This window comes from Salvelinus alpinus, chromosome 13, assembly GCF_045679555.1.
Source record: "Salvelinus alpinus chromosome 13, SLU_Salpinus.1, whole genome shotgun sequence".
NCBI classification, from domain to species: domain Eukaryota; kingdom Metazoa; phylum Chordata; class Actinopteri; order Salmoniformes; family Salmonidae; genus Salvelinus; species Salvelinus alpinus.
In genome coordinates, this window is record NC_092098.1 from 17,429,550 (window position 1) to 17,446,593 (window position 17,044).

General features: G+C 41.8%; 1 protein-coding gene across 3 annotated transcripts in view; it reads left to right on the forward strand.

Moving 5' to 3' along the window:
- LOC139537221 (neuronal PAS domain-containing protein 2-like) overlaps positions 1-17,044 on the forward strand; it is a 71,149-nt gene that overhangs the window by 50,323 nt on the left and 3,782 nt on the right. The window contains exons 8-21 of one of the 3 annotated variants that reach the window (XM_071338296.1): positions 3,298-3,411; positions 4,398-4,516; positions 5,544-5,626; positions 7,035-7,141; positions 7,469-7,616; positions 7,884-7,968; positions 8,286-8,415; positions 8,635-8,744; positions 8,860-8,940; positions 10,979-11,176; positions 11,346-11,537; positions 11,695-11,888; positions 12,423-12,515; positions 16,796-17,006. In XM_071338296.1, the coding sequence (XP_071194397.1) occupies positions 3,298-3,411; positions 4,398-4,516; positions 5,544-5,626; positions 7,035-7,141; positions 7,469-7,616; positions 7,884-7,968; positions 8,286-8,415; positions 8,635-8,744; positions 8,860-8,940; positions 10,979-11,176; positions 11,346-11,537; positions 11,695-11,888; positions 12,423-12,515; positions 16,796-17,006 (1,865 nt within the window). The remainder of the gene's footprint in view (positions 1-3,297; positions 3,412-4,397; positions 4,517-5,543; positions 5,627-7,034; positions 7,142-7,468; positions 7,617-7,883; positions 7,969-8,285; positions 8,416-8,634; positions 8,745-8,859; positions 8,941-10,978; positions 11,177-11,345; positions 11,538-11,694; positions 11,889-12,422; positions 12,516-16,795; positions 17,007-17,044) is intronic. The other 2 variants (XM_071338297.1, XM_071338298.1) reach the window with 2 other exon arrangements.

Sequence of the window (17,044 nt, forward strand, 5' to 3'; positions counted from 1 at the left end):
ACTCAGTTTTTCACAATTCCTGACATTTAATCCTAGTAAAAATTCCCCGTCTTAGGTCAGTTAGGATCACCACTTTATTTTAAGAATGTGAAATGTCAGAATAATAGTAGAGAGAATGATTTATTTCAGCTTTTATTTCTTTAATCACATTCCCAGTGGGTCAGAAGTTTACATACACTCAATTAGTATTTGGTAGCATTGCCTTTAAATTGTTTAACTTGGGTCAAATATATATAATTATAATATATATATATAAAAACAAAAAACACACGGAATGCTTAGGAAGTCTGCAATTTTCTTTTGATTAATGTGCTGCTATCATTCTGTTGACAATTGCTATGGTAATGTGTGTTGCTCTGAGTTGAGTGATCATCACTAATACATACATTATGTCGGGTACTTCTAGCTACTCTTGGATAAGTGAACTCCGATACTTGAGTTGGAGCTTACAGTACCACAGAGGAAGCATTTTACTTCTCTTTGAATCCACGTATATATGTAACAATGGAGGGATGATATCAGTCTTGGTTTGATAAGGAATGTTTTTTTCTGCACTTTAACTCCCAAATGTGTGTCATTCTACACAGATCTCTCTTTCTCTCCCTGTTAGAATGGCACAGGGCCACTGGTATACTCAGCCTCCTGACAATGCCACAATGCTTTATTTTCAGTCTAATGAATAGCAACACATTGGGTTTGGAGGCTTAATAAAAATTGTATACAGTGAGTCTCCTCGGTGTGTACAGTACATCTGAGCTAGTGCTTTGACAAGTCAGTGGAGGCATTCTCTTGACCCAAGGTAACCCATTTAAAGAGGAGCCATGCACTCGCTAGAAAATGACATGACTGTGACCATGTGTCTGGATGAAGAATATCAGTGCTCAGTTTGTAAGAGTGGGTTGATGGCACAGTGACATACATACTCCCCCTCGTCCTCTCCCCCGCTGGTCTCGTTGCCCTGCCAAGTAAAACCTCAGCTGTAGGAACAACACTGCTGAGCTGTCCTATGACAACTGAGACAAACTATGTTGGGTTGAATGCCATTCACCGGGAGCTGTGTGATATCCAGCCATGAGAGAAAGGCCAAAATGTCTGAGCTGTCAGCAGTTGTGAGGAGCAGAAGTTGTAATGGCAAAAATAATTATTGTCATCATTCTTTTCCCTGAGATTCACCAGCTCTGTCAGAGATTCATCCATTGCACTGTCATGACGTTGCCCTCTTTGGGTACAGCAAGCACAATCCCCCTCTCTCTGTCTCCTACACTCAGGCTGCTGCGACCTCAGGTCGTAAATTCCTGGAGGAGATTATCTCCTCATGGCCACAGTATAGAGAGAGAGGGAGTTTTCATAGAGAGAACAAAGGAATTTCTTCCACCTCACAGAACTTGAGGTCCGAACAACATTTATGTTCTGGAGAATGTATAAAAGATCGGTGAAGAATCCAGCTACGAACTGGTCCATTTGGTACAATTTTGTAAAACTCATGGGAGACAATACGGCCACATTACCATAACGCTGTTTATATAATAGCCTCAGATATGAGGCTTACATTTAATTGTTGTATAAGATGAATGAGTGAGGATGATACTGTTTGTGAAATTGTGTAATGTGATTTTGGACTTTTTAATGAAGGAAACTCCAATTCCCTTTTGGAGTTTAACTACATCAGAGGACCGCCCATGAGCACAGTTATGGTCGGGCATCCTGGAACAGGCCCTTGTCTGCTCTTCCGATTAAAACCCCCACCCGGGTTTTCTATCACCAGACTGAGTTTACCTCAATTACGAGAGGGCCAAGGTTTGAGAGGAGACCATAAACCTGAGTATAAGCTAAGGTTTGAGTAGATGGCTGAATCTTTTAACCATACCACGTGGTTAAACTCTTAGACTATCGATACCGACAGAATAAGAACAAGTCTTTGATATTAATTACTAGTCTGCAGCTAGGAATTCGGTATCATTAAACGCGAAGACCGACAACCGCCGAAACATCTATTCTATAACGACATGAATGAATGTCACTCTGAACTATCCATTTCTACACACGACAGAGAGAGGGCGAACAAACTCTCCAACAGAAACAAACTTTTCAACAGAGAACCCGACGACACACTGAGTGTAAATATATATATTGATTGCAATTATTCCCGAATGAGTGAGCGTTCATGTGCAAAGGATTAGCATTTAAATTGTTATAATTATCAACTTTGTAGTGTCTCATCTCAGTTGACCCCTACTTCCCTTTTTGTCCACCAAGCCGCGATACCGGTTTATCCCACTAGGGAAACTCCGTTATCATTTCCTTGTAACTATCTACTGTTTGTTTATGCATTTCTGTGAATGACTTAGTTAGTAAATACATATTTTAAGACAATTTATGTATGGATGAGTCATAGTGAAGACTGGGTTCGTGCAGATAACCAACAATTTACGATGTTTGGAATGAGACTAACATGAGGTAAATAATTCATTAATTCGAAGACCAAGTGATCAGATATTCAAATATCTGAAAGTTATATTAGGAAAATTATAACTTTATAATCTGAATATTTTCCTTGGTGCCCCGACTTCCTAGTTAATTACAGTTACATGATTAATCAGTTTAATCGCGTAATAATAATTACAGAGAGTTATTTGATAAATAAGTCTTCAGTTTAATGATGCCAAAGACACGACAGCACTCACATAAAATATGAAACAATTTGAAAACAGAGTTTATCATGTTGCACCATGAAGACGGGGTTGAGGTCAGAGCTCTGTGCAGGCCAGTCAAGTTCTTCCACACCGATCTCGACAAACCATTTCTGTATGGACCTCGCTTTGTGCACAGGGGAATTGTCATGCTGTAACAGGAAAGGGCCTTCCCCAAACAAAAGTTGGAAGCACATAATCATCTAGAATGTCATTGTATGCTGTAGCATTAAGATTTCCCTTCACTCGAACCATGAAAAACAGCCCCAGACCATTATTCCTCCTCCACCAAACTTTACAGTTGGCGCTATGCATTGGGGCAGGTAGTGTTCTCCTGGTATCTGCCAAACCCAGATTCGTCACCTGTCAGCAACGGGTGTGGCTGAAATAGTCGAATCCACTCATTTGAAGGGATGTCCACATACACTATATATATATATAAAAGTATCTAAGAAAGGAAGAGCCTATAGAGGATGTCTAAATATAACCTGGTAATGGGTTATTTGCTTTGGCAGTAAAAAAAAATCTCAATTTATTTTTCTTTACAACGAGCATTGTGTTTTATTGAAGACACTCCAGCTAACTCCCATCTGCTCTTTTTTTCCAGGTAAGACACACATTGAGTTCTGCTGTCATTTAGCCAGAGGAAACAGCCACCCAAAGGAACCGCCTACATATGAGTATGTTAAATTTGTCGGAGATTTGAAGTTTCATAACAATGGTGAGTGTTTTTGTTTTTCTACCTCCAGATCACTTGCATTGGAATGTTGTGTAACACTTTGCAATGTTTTAGTTCCCAAATCTTTGTTTTCTTGACATATTCGCAAAACAACAGAAGTGACTTTCCCTGTCAGCAGCCAGAACTATTGATTATCATCTGTATTTTATGTGCCATTTCATCTTTAGCTACTGACTGAGCTACAAACCGATAAAAGGACACTTAACAATGTAGTTATATTAATAAGGCCAACCTCTGCATTCTATTAAGTTTGGAATGAAGATTTGTGCCATAAACCAGATGTTATGTCATGAAAACTTACTCAAGACATAAAGCAGGCAGACAATCAAACAGGTTTTTAAACCGTTTCAGAACTGCATATCTCATTGTCGATCACTATTCAAATATCAGGCTAATTGACTGGAAAATTAGACGTATGAGGAAGTGTTTCCCTCTCTTCTGAAATGACACTCCGTATTGTTAGGTATTTCCATACTCTTTAAAGTGCGGGACTTCCAGTCGTTTGAATAGCATAATGCCATAGTAAGGTCACCAGAGTGTGTGTTGAGATGGAAAGATTATGTAAAGATATTTGGCACTCGTAGAATAACCCCACACGGCCAATCATAGATTTTTTTGTCTGATTTGCCATTACCCTCGACTCTTAGCTGGAGATCACTACTCCAGTCCTCAGGGGCCACAGTCCTGCTGATTTTCCTTTCTCCAATTAGTGTGTGATTAAAGAGGCAAGGACAAAAAACCCAGCACACACTGATGTGGCCAGGAAACACAGTTGACTTTGTTTCACAGTGCCTACATCCTCTCGTAACAGATATACCTGTGTGGGGTTGATGGTTATCACTCAGTGTCTATAATTTACTATTGTAATACACCTAATGGATTGTAGTTGTTCATTCATATTTGCTATTCCTACATCCGTCCTCTGGTGAGATATTTAGAGTGACTGTTGTTTCTGTTGTTTCTGACAGTGCCTACTTCCTCTTGTAACGGGTTTGATTTGACATTACCAAAAACCCTGCCGTCATCGCTGGAAGAGCAGGTCTGCCTTGTTGCCACTGTACGATTAGTCACTCCACAATTTTTAAAGGTAAGATCATGTTTCTTTTGCTAAATCTTTGCTGATTCTATTTGAGAACAGAGGGTTTATGTTTGTAGATATTACGTGTAAAGAACGGTGGAAAAGTGTTGAACAGGGAGCAGAAAATAGTACATTTTGAAAATCCTTGTAAGGCCTGTTTTAGAGGTTTTTTCATTGTGAATCTTCATATTATATGCATGTAAAGTCATGTACTTATTGAGTCATGAAAGAGTAAGACATCACAAAACAGTTCTGAGATCTGGGACTTGAATAATACTCCATATGTCAGAACTATACATTTTGAAGATAGAACCTTATAATTCCAAGTCCTTGACTTCCAAGTCCTTGATATCTTATGCGATAGCCCTCTTTTGCAACCAGTTTTGCAGAAGAATGGCTCTGGCTAACATAAATAAATATAGGTACCTTGGAACATGTTTAAGGCCCATTGGAGAGGCATTGTTGTTTTGTCTGATATCATTCTATATATCAATATGAAAACTTCCCATAGAATGAGTATTTCACCCAAAAATATAAACTTTGCACATTTCATGGATAACTAGCAAATAGTTTGCTTACTATGGGCATCAGAGACCAGACAATTATATACGTTTACTGATACAGATGTAAGCTTCATCAATGTTCCTAGTTATTTGTCATTTTAGTTAACTATGGCTTTAACAAATATATGGTGAACATGAATTAATGTACTTGATAATGTGGTTTGAAGGAAGTGTATTCTCTTAATTTATAAATTACTTTACTATGAAATAACCTTTTTACTCAAACCAGATCCACTTTTGAGAAAAACAATGTTACAATTACAACCTCCTCCTCTACTCTGTACTCTTACCTTACCTTTAAGGTGAGGGACTTCATGAGGAATTCATCACTGCAAAACAGTTCTGATGCTTTGATGCTCAATAACTCAAATCTAGACTTTTCACAGATAGAACATTTTATAATTCCAAGGTAGAACAGGTTTTATAGGATTTGAGGACTGGTCTTAAATTAATATTTTTGTTTCTTTGACCAGGATTTGTGTAATGTGGAAGGTCCCTGTGATGAATTCACATCCAGACACAGCCTTGAATGGAAGTTCCTGTTCTTAGATCACAGGTAAGAGGAGCTGAGAAACATTAACATCTTGTCTTCCATCTGTTATCAGTCTTTAATTTGATACGTTTCATAGCCTGATGGAAAGCTACACTATCATCGATGCCCATCTAATGACATCCTCTAGGCTGCACATCTTTAACACTACAGGAACACATAGATTTAAGAGGACAACTGCTGTTCTCTCCTTTCCCTATGTTGGCATTAACATGATATTGTTGTTTGTAAACTCTGTTAACTGGTGTGTCATACTGCCACGCTGTGTGTCCCTTGGTTACTTGCCATCTGATTGGCTTTGGGTGATCAGGCTCAGTGATCAGCAGACTGCTGGTGCTGCTAGTAGCGTGACTGACTGATTGTGCTAGTTTCCACCGTGTGGCCGGGCCTCCTCACCCAGTAAGGCCTTTAAACCTGCTGCCATGCCATGGATAGTGACAGGGAGCCCCAAGATTAGTCTGCAACACCAAGTGATAACGGCCCAGTAAGAAACAGCTCAGACTGCTATGTTCTATCATTCATGACACCAGCGCTGCAGTATCAAATCAAATCCATTAACATTTGTTTTTTCACGTTTATTCTATTACAGACACATTAATGCATACATTTAAATTACATGATGTGAGCTGAACATAAAATAGAAAATGAACAAATATATAAAAACATTTTCCTTAAAGTATAATTATTTGCAAGTACTAGTGTTAATGTCCCCACTACAACAACAAAAATACTTAAATACATGTAATTTTGTATCTGAAACATTTAATTGAAATACTGTAGAATTCCATTCATTCCTATGGACATCTGCTTCTTCTGGGGAGTGCCAATATGGCCAACCGGTGGCTTCAAAGCCTCTCATTGGCCAATAGATAGCATCAGCAATCCAGGGTTTATATATTATTGGGTAAAACCAGGGGAGGAAATTGTACGTTGTGTCCTCTGCTGAGCTATAATTGGACATCTACTGTGCTATGTGCTGGGTTACAAGAATGGCTGCCTCCATAATGTGACCTGCATGCCATTCTGAATTTGGCTTATGGGGGCCTAGGCTAAATGAATTTAACTGAGCATTGATGAATGAAATGCATCAAGTGAGCCAAAATCAAGTCATAATCATAGCTGTGATTATACAACATTGCCATTTTTAGGTGATATTCTGTCAATGTGTCATATCAGTATTCTATTGCCCTGTGTGCTTGAGATCGTACAGACTTGTTAGGTTTATTTAATCATAATGTTTATGAATTTTTCAATGTACTTGTCAAGGTAGTTATGGAATTATCAATCAAGTTATTCTCTCCAGGCTATAAAATGGTAAATTCCGACAAAATAAATACTGTAGTTATTGTCCCAGTTTAACCAGTCTGTTGTTGTCATAAAACAGTTTAATATCTTGATTATTCTCTCTCTTCAGAGCTTCACCAGTCATCGGGTACTTGCCCTTTGAGGTTCTTGGGACTTCTGGCTATGATTACTATCATGTGGATGATTTGGAGCTTATATCGCGGTGTCATAAGCAATGTAAGCAACTCTCTCCACGTTCTCTCTCTTTCACCCCCCCTCCCCTCTCCTACCCTATCTCGCTCTCCCTCACTACCACAGGATCCAGGCAGCCATTTCACAGAAATAGGTCATCCTGCTGTAGTTACATTTCTATTTCTGCTTCACCAATGAGCATAAAATGCCTGGAACTATGAGGCTGCTTAGAGTTTTTCACCCCTGCCCTGATATTTTAGGATGATGCAAACATCTCCTACCTTGTACACTGTGAACTAGGGCAGTGTGGTGTAGTGGTTTGTATATGCCTGACTGCTGAAAACATCCCTCTGTGTTGTGTTGTCTTCACAGTAATGCAGTTTGGGAAGGGTAAATCCTGCTACTATCGGTTTCTAAGCAAGGGTCAGCAGTGGATCTGGCTCCAGACACACTACTACATTACATACCACCAGTGGAACTCCAAGCCAGAGTTCATAGTGTGCACTCACACAGTCGTCAGGTAAACCTAATTCCTCTGTCTCTCTCTGTCATGTTTGGTATTGTATATTCTAACGCCCCCTGAGGGTGAGAAAGTTATTGCCTCCCTATAGTTCAGGATCAGTCTAGTGTAGAGCTATTGAACCTTATCTACTGCATTAGGGGTCTGTGGTATCTGTCTGTCATTTGATATTGTACATTTAGGATGAATAAAATGGGAAAGCTTGACTTATGGGCAGATCATTTGACATTTGATCTTTCTTTCTATTGCACTTTCACAAACTTGTAGTTATGCGGAGGTGCGAGCGGAGAGGAGGAGAGAGTTTGGCTTGGAGGAGACGTCCCCTGACATGGCCACTTCGTCATCCATGAAGGTATGAAGAAGAGACTCTTACGATCAAATATAAATGATGAATCGTGAAGAATGTTACAATAACATACAGTATTCAAGTTTCATAATGCGGAGCCATTTTACCAAGTCGAGTTCCAGTTGTAGTAATCATGTACAGTAGTGCTTTACTTCCCACTCCTATGTCAGTGTTCAGAACTGAATGGGATGGTGAATTGCCATGCAAATACGGCGCTATCCAGTGTCAGGCTGTTGTGTGAATTCAGGGTAAAAGCAGATGTGTTCCAAATCTTGTTTTTAGTGCTGTCAGTACTTAATGCTCCTCTATCCTGTGTGTTTCAGGCTCAGGAGGTGTACCTGGACATCTGTCCCAATCTGGACCCCCCCGAACTGGACAGGATGAGCGGGGCACGCTCAGTGTCCTCCCACAGCTCCCGGAAGTCCTCCCACACGGCCCTCTCCGACACGGCATGTGAGTCCCCCTGCTGCTCTCTTTGTCCAGCTAACCCAAATACCCCCTAACTGGATCGGTCCGTTCCGACTTGAACCCTGTACCATACAACACCACTCTCACCCTAATCCAAACTCTGCACCACCACACACTTACTTAATGTATACTATTTTGAATGTAGATGGTTAATTATGAAGTATGCATAACCTTCTACAGTACCTATTGATACATTTTTCCCAGCAGCCAACTCATCTTTGCGGTACACAGATGCTTGCACACCATCACGGCAGTCTGCATCCATCGCTGGGACAGAGAAGAATTTGTCCAGACTCGCACCCAGTAGTGCAAAGGTCAGCTCACCTCATTATGCCAGTGGAAAAACCAATACATGTGAAAGAACATTAGCCCGGAGGTAGCATCCAGGATCCAGCTCAACTCCCTGTTTTGTTTTCCTTCTCCTTGTAGACTTTGGGGCTAAACTCTTTTGACCTCCTTCCCCAACTAAGCCTCCCCCTTTCTCCTACCTGCAGCCAGCACTCTGCAATGGTTGGTGTTGAGTTTTCCTGTCTGTCACCTGCCTGCCTACTCACTGTTTGTCTTGTAGTCTCACAGTATTATGACGGCTTGTTCTTGTTTGTTGGTTTACTTCCTCGTTCAATTGCATGAAATGCTTCCACACCCACTTGATTTTAGACTACACCAACGTCATTTAGGATGATCATAATTTAGATGTAAATATAGATGTTTAAATTCTACACTGAACAAAAATATAAACGCAACATGCAACATTATCAAAGACTTTACTCAGTTACAATTCATACAAAGAAATCAGTCAATTGAAATAAATAAATTAGGCCCTAATCTATGGATTTCTAATGACTGGGAATACAGATATGCATCTGTTGGTCACAGATACCTTGAAAAAAGGTAGTGGCTTGGATCAGAAAACCAGTCAGTATCTGGTGTGACCACCATTTGCCTCATGCAGCGTGACATCTCCTTCGCATAGAGTTGATCAGGCTGTTGATTGTGGGCTGTGGAATGTTGTCCCACTCCTCTTCGAAGTTGCTGGATATTGGTGGGAACTGGAACACGCTGTCGTACACGTCGATCAGGAGCATCCCAAACATGCTCAATGGGTGACAAGTCTGGTGAGTATGCAGGCCATGGAAGAACTGGGACATTTTCAGCTTCCAGGAATTGTATAAAGATCCTTGCGACATGGGGCCATGCATTATCATGCTGAAACATGAGGTGATGGTGGCGGATTAATGGCACGACAATGGGCCTCTATCTCATCACGGTATCTCTGTACATTCAAAAGGCCATCGATAAAATGCAATTGTGTTCGTTGTTCCGTAGCTTATGCCTGCCTATACCATAACCCCATCGCCACCACGGGGCACTCTGTTCACAACGTTGACATCAACAAACCGCTCGCCCACACAATGCCATACACGCTGTCTGCCATTTCAGTTTCCTGTACAGTTGAAGCCGCGATTCATTTGTGAAGAGCACACTTCTCCAGTGTGCCAGTGGCCATCGAAGGTGGGCATTTGCCCACTGAAGTCGGTTACGACGCCAAACTGCAGTCAGGTCATGACTCTGGTGAGGATGACGAATACGCAGATGAGCTTGCCTGAGACGGTTTCTGATAGTTTGTGCAGAAAGTCTTTGGTTGTGCAAACCCACAGTTTCATCAGCTGTCCGGGTGGCTGGCCGCAGACGATCCTGTGGGTAAAGAAGCTGGATGTGGAAGTCCTGGGCTGGCGCGGTTACAAGTGTTCTGCGGTTGTGAGGCTGGTTGGACGTACTGCCAAATTCTCTAAAATGACATTGGAGGCGGCTTATGGTAGAGAAATGAACATTCAGTTGTCTGGCAACAGCTCTGGTGGTCTTCCTGTAGTCAGTATGCCAGTTGCACACTCCGTCAAAACTTGAGACATCTGTGGCATTGTGTTGTGTGACGAAACGGCACATTTCAGAGAAGAATTGTATTGTCCCCAGTACAAGGTGCACCTGTGTAATGATCATGCTGTTTAATCAGCTTCTTGATATGCAACACCTCAGGTGGATAGATTATCTTGGCAAAGGAGAAATGCTCACTAACAGAGATGTAAACAAATGTGTGCACAAAATTTTAGAGAAATCAGCTTTTTGTACGTATGGAACATTTCTGGTATCTTTTATTTCAGCTCATGAAACATGGGACCAACACTTTACATGTTGCTTTCATATTTTTGTTCAGTGTAGATGCAAAACTACTATTCTCACGTATGTCAAAATTGTCTCAAGATGATCACTTCAACTCATCTGAAATGAGGGCCAGTAAAAGCATCTCCTACATCTACATGATATGGAAACAAGAAGAGCTGGAAGTGCTAATCAAGCTGTAATGATTGGGAGAGGGATTTCTATGGTCCTCAAGTTATTGAGTGCTGTATTTCTGAACTACTGTAAAGCCCTCCTTGGCTCTGAAAATGTGTGTGAGCAGCTGTGAAGGCTTGTGCCAGAGCATGACCCATACATGGTACTGTGATATGAACCGCCTTTATCATGATGGCTGTGTATCCTATTCTTCCAGTCGCAGCAACAACAACAGAAGCCACAGCAGCAGCAACAGTCCATGTACCAGCAGCAGCCTCCTGAGCCTCAGCTAGGTGTCATGCACCAGCTCAAGGAGCAGCTGGAGGAGAGGACACGCATCCTGCAGATGGACATCAAGACTCAGCAACAGGAGCTGTATGACATCAAGGAGAAGCTGCAGCTGGCTAACCTCCAGGTAACCCTGCTTACCGGTAGTCAGACGCCCTGCCCAAAACAATCCCTAAACCTAAGCTAATTGTTGTACAGTGGATACAGTAGCTAATCCCTCCCTCCTTTGTGTGTGTGTGTGTGTGTGTGTGTGTGTGTGTGTGTGTGTGTGTGTGTGTGTGTGTGTGTGTGTGTAGATGTTGTTACAGCAGCCGGTCCACAGTGACTTTGGCCAGGTTCAGCATCAAGGTCCAGGGAGGCCAGCCCAGCAGCAGGCCCAGTCTGGGGTGATAAGGCAGGCCTCGAGCCACTCCAAACAGCCTCTTCATGGAGCCCACGGCTCGTCCCCGCACTCTCTCCTCACAGAGCACAGCACACCCTCCCCTCAGGTACCCCAGCTCTCCCTCTGTACTCTTATCCCAATAGCTTTCAACTTTTACTTTGTATAGAGTAAGCAGGGTAATATTCTGTCAAAATATAGAAGGAATTGGGGTTTGCATGACTGTAGTCAACCTGGTGGTAGTTTCAGTGTTGTTGTTGCTTTAGGTGCAGCAGAGGTTGATAAGGAGTGCAGGTGGGCAGATGCAGGCGGTCAGTCTCCCGGTGCAGACCCATGCCAACTTGACCATGCCCTTCTACAGCAACCCCATGATGTTCTCTCAGCAGACGCCCGCACAGGCACTGCAGGACGCAAACCAAAGACACTCAGACTCTGAGTTTAGCCAAGAGAGACAGCTACGGTGAGCCCTACAGACAGTAAACCACTCAGTCTGATTTCTTGTTGCGGAATTATTTTCAAGAACATGTTGTCGAAAGTCTGTTCTTCATGGTCAGTGTAACTCAGCCTTTAGTTTGGTCTAAATTGAAGCAACTTGTAACTCAGTACATTTTCGGAAACAATTGACATGGGAAGCTGTATTTTATCAAAACAAAGCTTTATGAGTTGAAGTTGAAATCATATCTACATTGTATGAATTCCGAATGAAAGAACACCTGCTTAACACGTGCTTACTCTAACCTTGAAGAGAAAGTAACTAGAAGAAAAAGTTTAGGGTTACATTGGAGAGGTAATAGTCTCCTTGAGTCACGAAACCTTTTGTCCTGTCCATTGTACTCACACTGTGTTTGGAAAATTGAGAAATATATCACGGGTGGAAAATAACAGCTTGTGCAGTCTGTCCCCATGGCCCAGGAGGCTTCTTTTTTTTTTTTTTTTTTTTTAGAAAGGTCAGAGTATTATCTTTGAGAATGACATAGACTGTTCTTTCTGGCAGCATGCTGCTCAACCAGCCAGTGCAGACACTCGTACCTGATAGCAGTGTTAACTCCCAGGCTTCCCAGTGCAACACAGCCATCCAGCAAACCAAGTAAGTGTGTGTTTGAGTGTGTGTGTAATCATTATGTTGACTCTTTATGCTGTTGGTTATTTGACGTACAGTACCAGTCAAAGGTTTGGACACACCTACTCATTCAAGTTTTTTTAGTTTTTTAAAACTATTTTCTACATTGCAGAATAATAGTAAAGACATCAAAACTATGAAATAACACATATTGAATCATGTAGTAACCAAAAAAGTGTTAATGCGTTTGAACCAATCACTTGTGTTGTGACAAGATAGTGGTGGTATACAGAAGATAGCCCTAGTTGGGAAAATACCAAGTCCATATTTTGGCAAGAACAACTCAAATAAGCAAAGAGAAACAACAGTCCATCATTACTTTAAGACATGAAGGTCAGTCAATATGGAACATTTCAAGAACTTTCAAAGTTTCTTCAAGTGCAGTCGCAAACCCCATCATGTGCTATGATGAAACTGGCTCTCATGAAGACCGCCACAGTAAAGGATGTCCCAGAGTTACCTCTGATGCAGAGGATAAGTTCATTACAGTTACCAGCCTCAGAAATTGCAGCCCAAATAAATGCTTCACAGAGTTCAAGTAACAGACACATCTCAACATCAATTGTTCAGAGGAGACTGCGTGAATCAGGCCTTCATGGTCAAATTGTTGCAAATAACAACTACTAACTACTACACCAATAAGAAGAAGAGACTTGCTTGGACCAAGAAACACGAGCAATGGACATTAGACCGGTGGGAATCTGTCCTTTGGTCTGATTAATCCAAATTTGAGATTTTTGGTTCCAACCGCTGTGTCTTTGTGAGATGCAGAGTAGGTGAACGGGTGATCTCCACATGTGTGGTTCCCACTCTGAAGCATGGAGGAGGAGGTGTGATGGTACTTTGCTGGTGACACTGTCTGTGATTTATTTAGAATTCAAGGCACACTTAACCAGCATAGCTACCACATCATTCTGCAGGGATACGCCATCCCATCCCATTTGTTTTTCAACAGGACAATGACCCAACACACCTCCAGGCTGTGTAAGGGCTATTTGACCAATAAGGAGAGTGATGGAGTGCTGCATCAGATGACCTGGCCTCCACAATCACCCAACCTCAACCCAATTGAGATGGTTTGGGATGAGTTGGACCACAGAGTGAAGGAAAAGCAGCCAACAAGTGCTAAGCATATGTGGGAACTCCTTCAAGACTGCTGGAAAAGCATTACAGGTGAAGCTGGTTGAGAGAATACCAAGAGTCTGCAAAGCTGTCATCAAGGCAAAGGGTGGCTAATTTGAAGAATGTAAAATATATTTTGATTTGTTTAACACTTTTTTTGGATACTACATGATTCCATATGTGTTATTTCATAGTGCTGATGTCTTCACTATTATTCTACAATGTGATCAATAGTAAAAATAAAGAAAAACCCTTCAATGAGTAGGTGTGTCCAAACTTTTGACTGGTACTGTATATGTAGTAAATGTAGTGAAATATGGGAACAATGAATGCATTTATCCTTGATATGAACTGAATGTACTTAAAACACATGATATACCCTTAGTTGCAAAGAATCACACCATACCCACATTTTAGCACTACTGATCTACATACACTGAGTGTACAAAACTTTAGGAACACCTTCCTAATATAGCGTTGCACCACCTTTTGTCCTCAGAACAGCCTCAATTCGTCAGGGCATGGACTCTACAAGGTGTCAAAAGAGTCCCATAGGGATGCTGGCCCATGTTGACTCCAATGCTTCACACAGTTGTCTGGATGTACTTTGGGTGGTGGACCATTCTTGACACACACAGGAAACTGTTGAGCGTGAAAAACACAGCAGCGTTGCAGTTCTTGACACACTCAAACCGGTGTGCCTGGCACCTACTACCATACCCCGTTCAAAGGCACTTAAATCTTTTGTCTGGCCTCTGGGCTCTATTTTAACAAACCTAACGCAATGGTAAATCTAAGCACAGACGGTAGTGTTATAGTTTCAGGGGTGTGGCAGAATTATTTTTACTATTACAAATATCGGCGGACTTGCTGGCATTGGCGTGAAAGGGCTGGGTTTTGATGAATAAACAAGTTGTGTGGGTGTCGAGGCTTGGCCCCTCACTGGCCAATCAGAACGTGCTCCATGGCGAAGTATGTGGTTCCTTTAAGTTGTGTATTTATGGTCTTTTATACATTGAATCAACTCCAATTCCAATGTTAGTCCGTTATAGTTTGTTAAATGTCTTACAGAAATGAAATAACAAAATGTAGACCTATCTTTGCTAAATATGTTAACTTGAACCCATTTGCAGTCCACCTCTTCTAAGGAATTGCATGACTTCAGTAGCATTTTCACTGATATAGGGGCTAGGCCTACTATAAATTGCATTATGGCTGAGCATGGACATGGCAAACATTGTCAATAAGCAAGATTCAAATCATTATTGATAAGGCCTAAAAAGAGAATTTAGGCAAAAACAAAATTCTAAGCAAAACAACATTTTTTTTTTTTTAAATAGGCTATGTCACACTTACAGGCACCATCATTTCTCCTGTGGTCATATAATATTAAAACAATGCACACTATAAAGGGTTCTACGCACATCCAAACTTTCACAGTTGCTGGATCCAATATAAAGAGAAAGGGAGAATGTCCACTCACCTTTATACAGCTCCCTAATGTTTTATGAACATAGTTCTGATTATGTTACAGATCAGATCGTATTCACACATGTCCAGCAGTTGCATTGCATGCGCGCCACGGAGTTGTTACCATAAAACCAGGAAGGTGAATCATTCTAATAAGTTTGGTTGTAGTAAATTTAAACGTTTAAACGTTGTTGTTTTTTTAACAACAACAATAAATGTAAAATGCAATGATATCATAAAATCGCTTGGATAAAAAAGATGCATTGCTGTTGAACCAGCCTTCATTATAGTAGGCCTAGGGTAAGGGAGTCATTATAGTAGGCCTAGGGTAAGGGAGTCATTATAGTAGGCCTAGGGTAAGGGAGTCATTATAGTAGGCCTAGGGTAAGGGAGTCATTATAGTAGGCCTAGGGTAAGGGAGTCATTATAGTAGGCCAAGGGTAAGGGAGTCATTATAGTAGGCCTAGGGTAAGGGAGTCATTATAGTAGGCCAAGGGAGTCATTATAGTAGGCCAAGGGTAAGGGAGTCATTATAGTAGGCCAAGGGTAAGGGAGTCATTATAGTAGGCCTAGGGTAAGAGAGTCATAGTAGGCCTAGGGTAAGGGAGTCATTATAGTAGGCCAAGGGTAAGGGAGTCATAGTAGGCCAAGGGTAAGGGAGTCATTATAGTAGGCCTAGGGTAAGGGAGTCATTATAGTAGGCCTAGGGTAAGGGAGTCATTATAGTAGGCCAAGGGTAAGGGAGTCATTATAGTAGGCCATGGGTAAGGGAGTCATAGTAGGCCTAGGGTAAGGGAGTCATTATAGTAGGCCATGGGTAAGGGAGTCATAGTAGGCCAAGGGTAAGGGAGTCATTATAGTAGGCCTAGGGTAAGGGAGTCATAGTAGGCCAAGGGTAAGGGAGTCATTATAGTAGGCCTAGGGTAAGGGAGTCATTATAGTAGGCCTAGGGTAAGGGAGTCATTATAGTAGGCCTAGGGTAAGGGAGTCATAGTAGGCCAAGGGTAAGGGAGTCATTATAGTAGGCCTAGGGTAAGGGAGTCATAGTAGGCCTAGGGTAAGGGAGGCCTTGGTTTTGAAAATATAAAACGCAAAACAAGCAATTGTCATAGGAAAATAACTTCTAAATACGAGGTTCACCGGTACAGATGTTCTCATTGCTCATTTCATGATGGGCATGGACACGTAGCTTACATCATGGAGGGGGTTTTACGCACGTCGAAAACGGCACCTGCATGGCTAAAATAACGTGGGTCTCCCTAAAATGCATAGATAAAAATGGAATGTCAGCTCACTGTTTTGCGCCTGTCAAACGTTCTTCTTTTTTTTAATAAAGCTTTGGTGATTAAGATGTAATTCAAAGTGGTCTCAGGATCCAAACCGTTTATCGACAGTCTTGACTTTTTCGCAACTGCATTGGGCAGGGGGGAAAAAATACTTAATTAAGAGGAGGGGAGGCTATGCTTGATTTTTAATCAAATAAAACGAAATGGGGGGAAAAGCATTCGTTTTTTATGTTTCTAAATAACGTGCGTTTGACACTAACGCCACCGTAACGCCAGCCGAAAATAGAGCCCTCTGAATGGCACACACATTCTGTAACTATCAACATAGTAAACATATTTGACCTGTTGATTGCACCCATCCCTTCCTAGATACACCCTGGAGCAGCAGATGATGACCCCGTCGTTTCCCATGCAGCAGGTGAACTGCAACGCTGTCCTGGTCCCCTCTCCCGTCTTCACGTCCTCCATCATGATCCCTCACAACAGCTTTATCACGCACCAGGCCCAGCCCACCTATCATGCTCAGCAGCAGGCCTGCCAGCACTCTCTGCAGCTGCAGCAGCCCCAGCAGTTCTTTCAGGTACAGTAGTAGTCCTACTACTTGCAGTAGTGTGATAG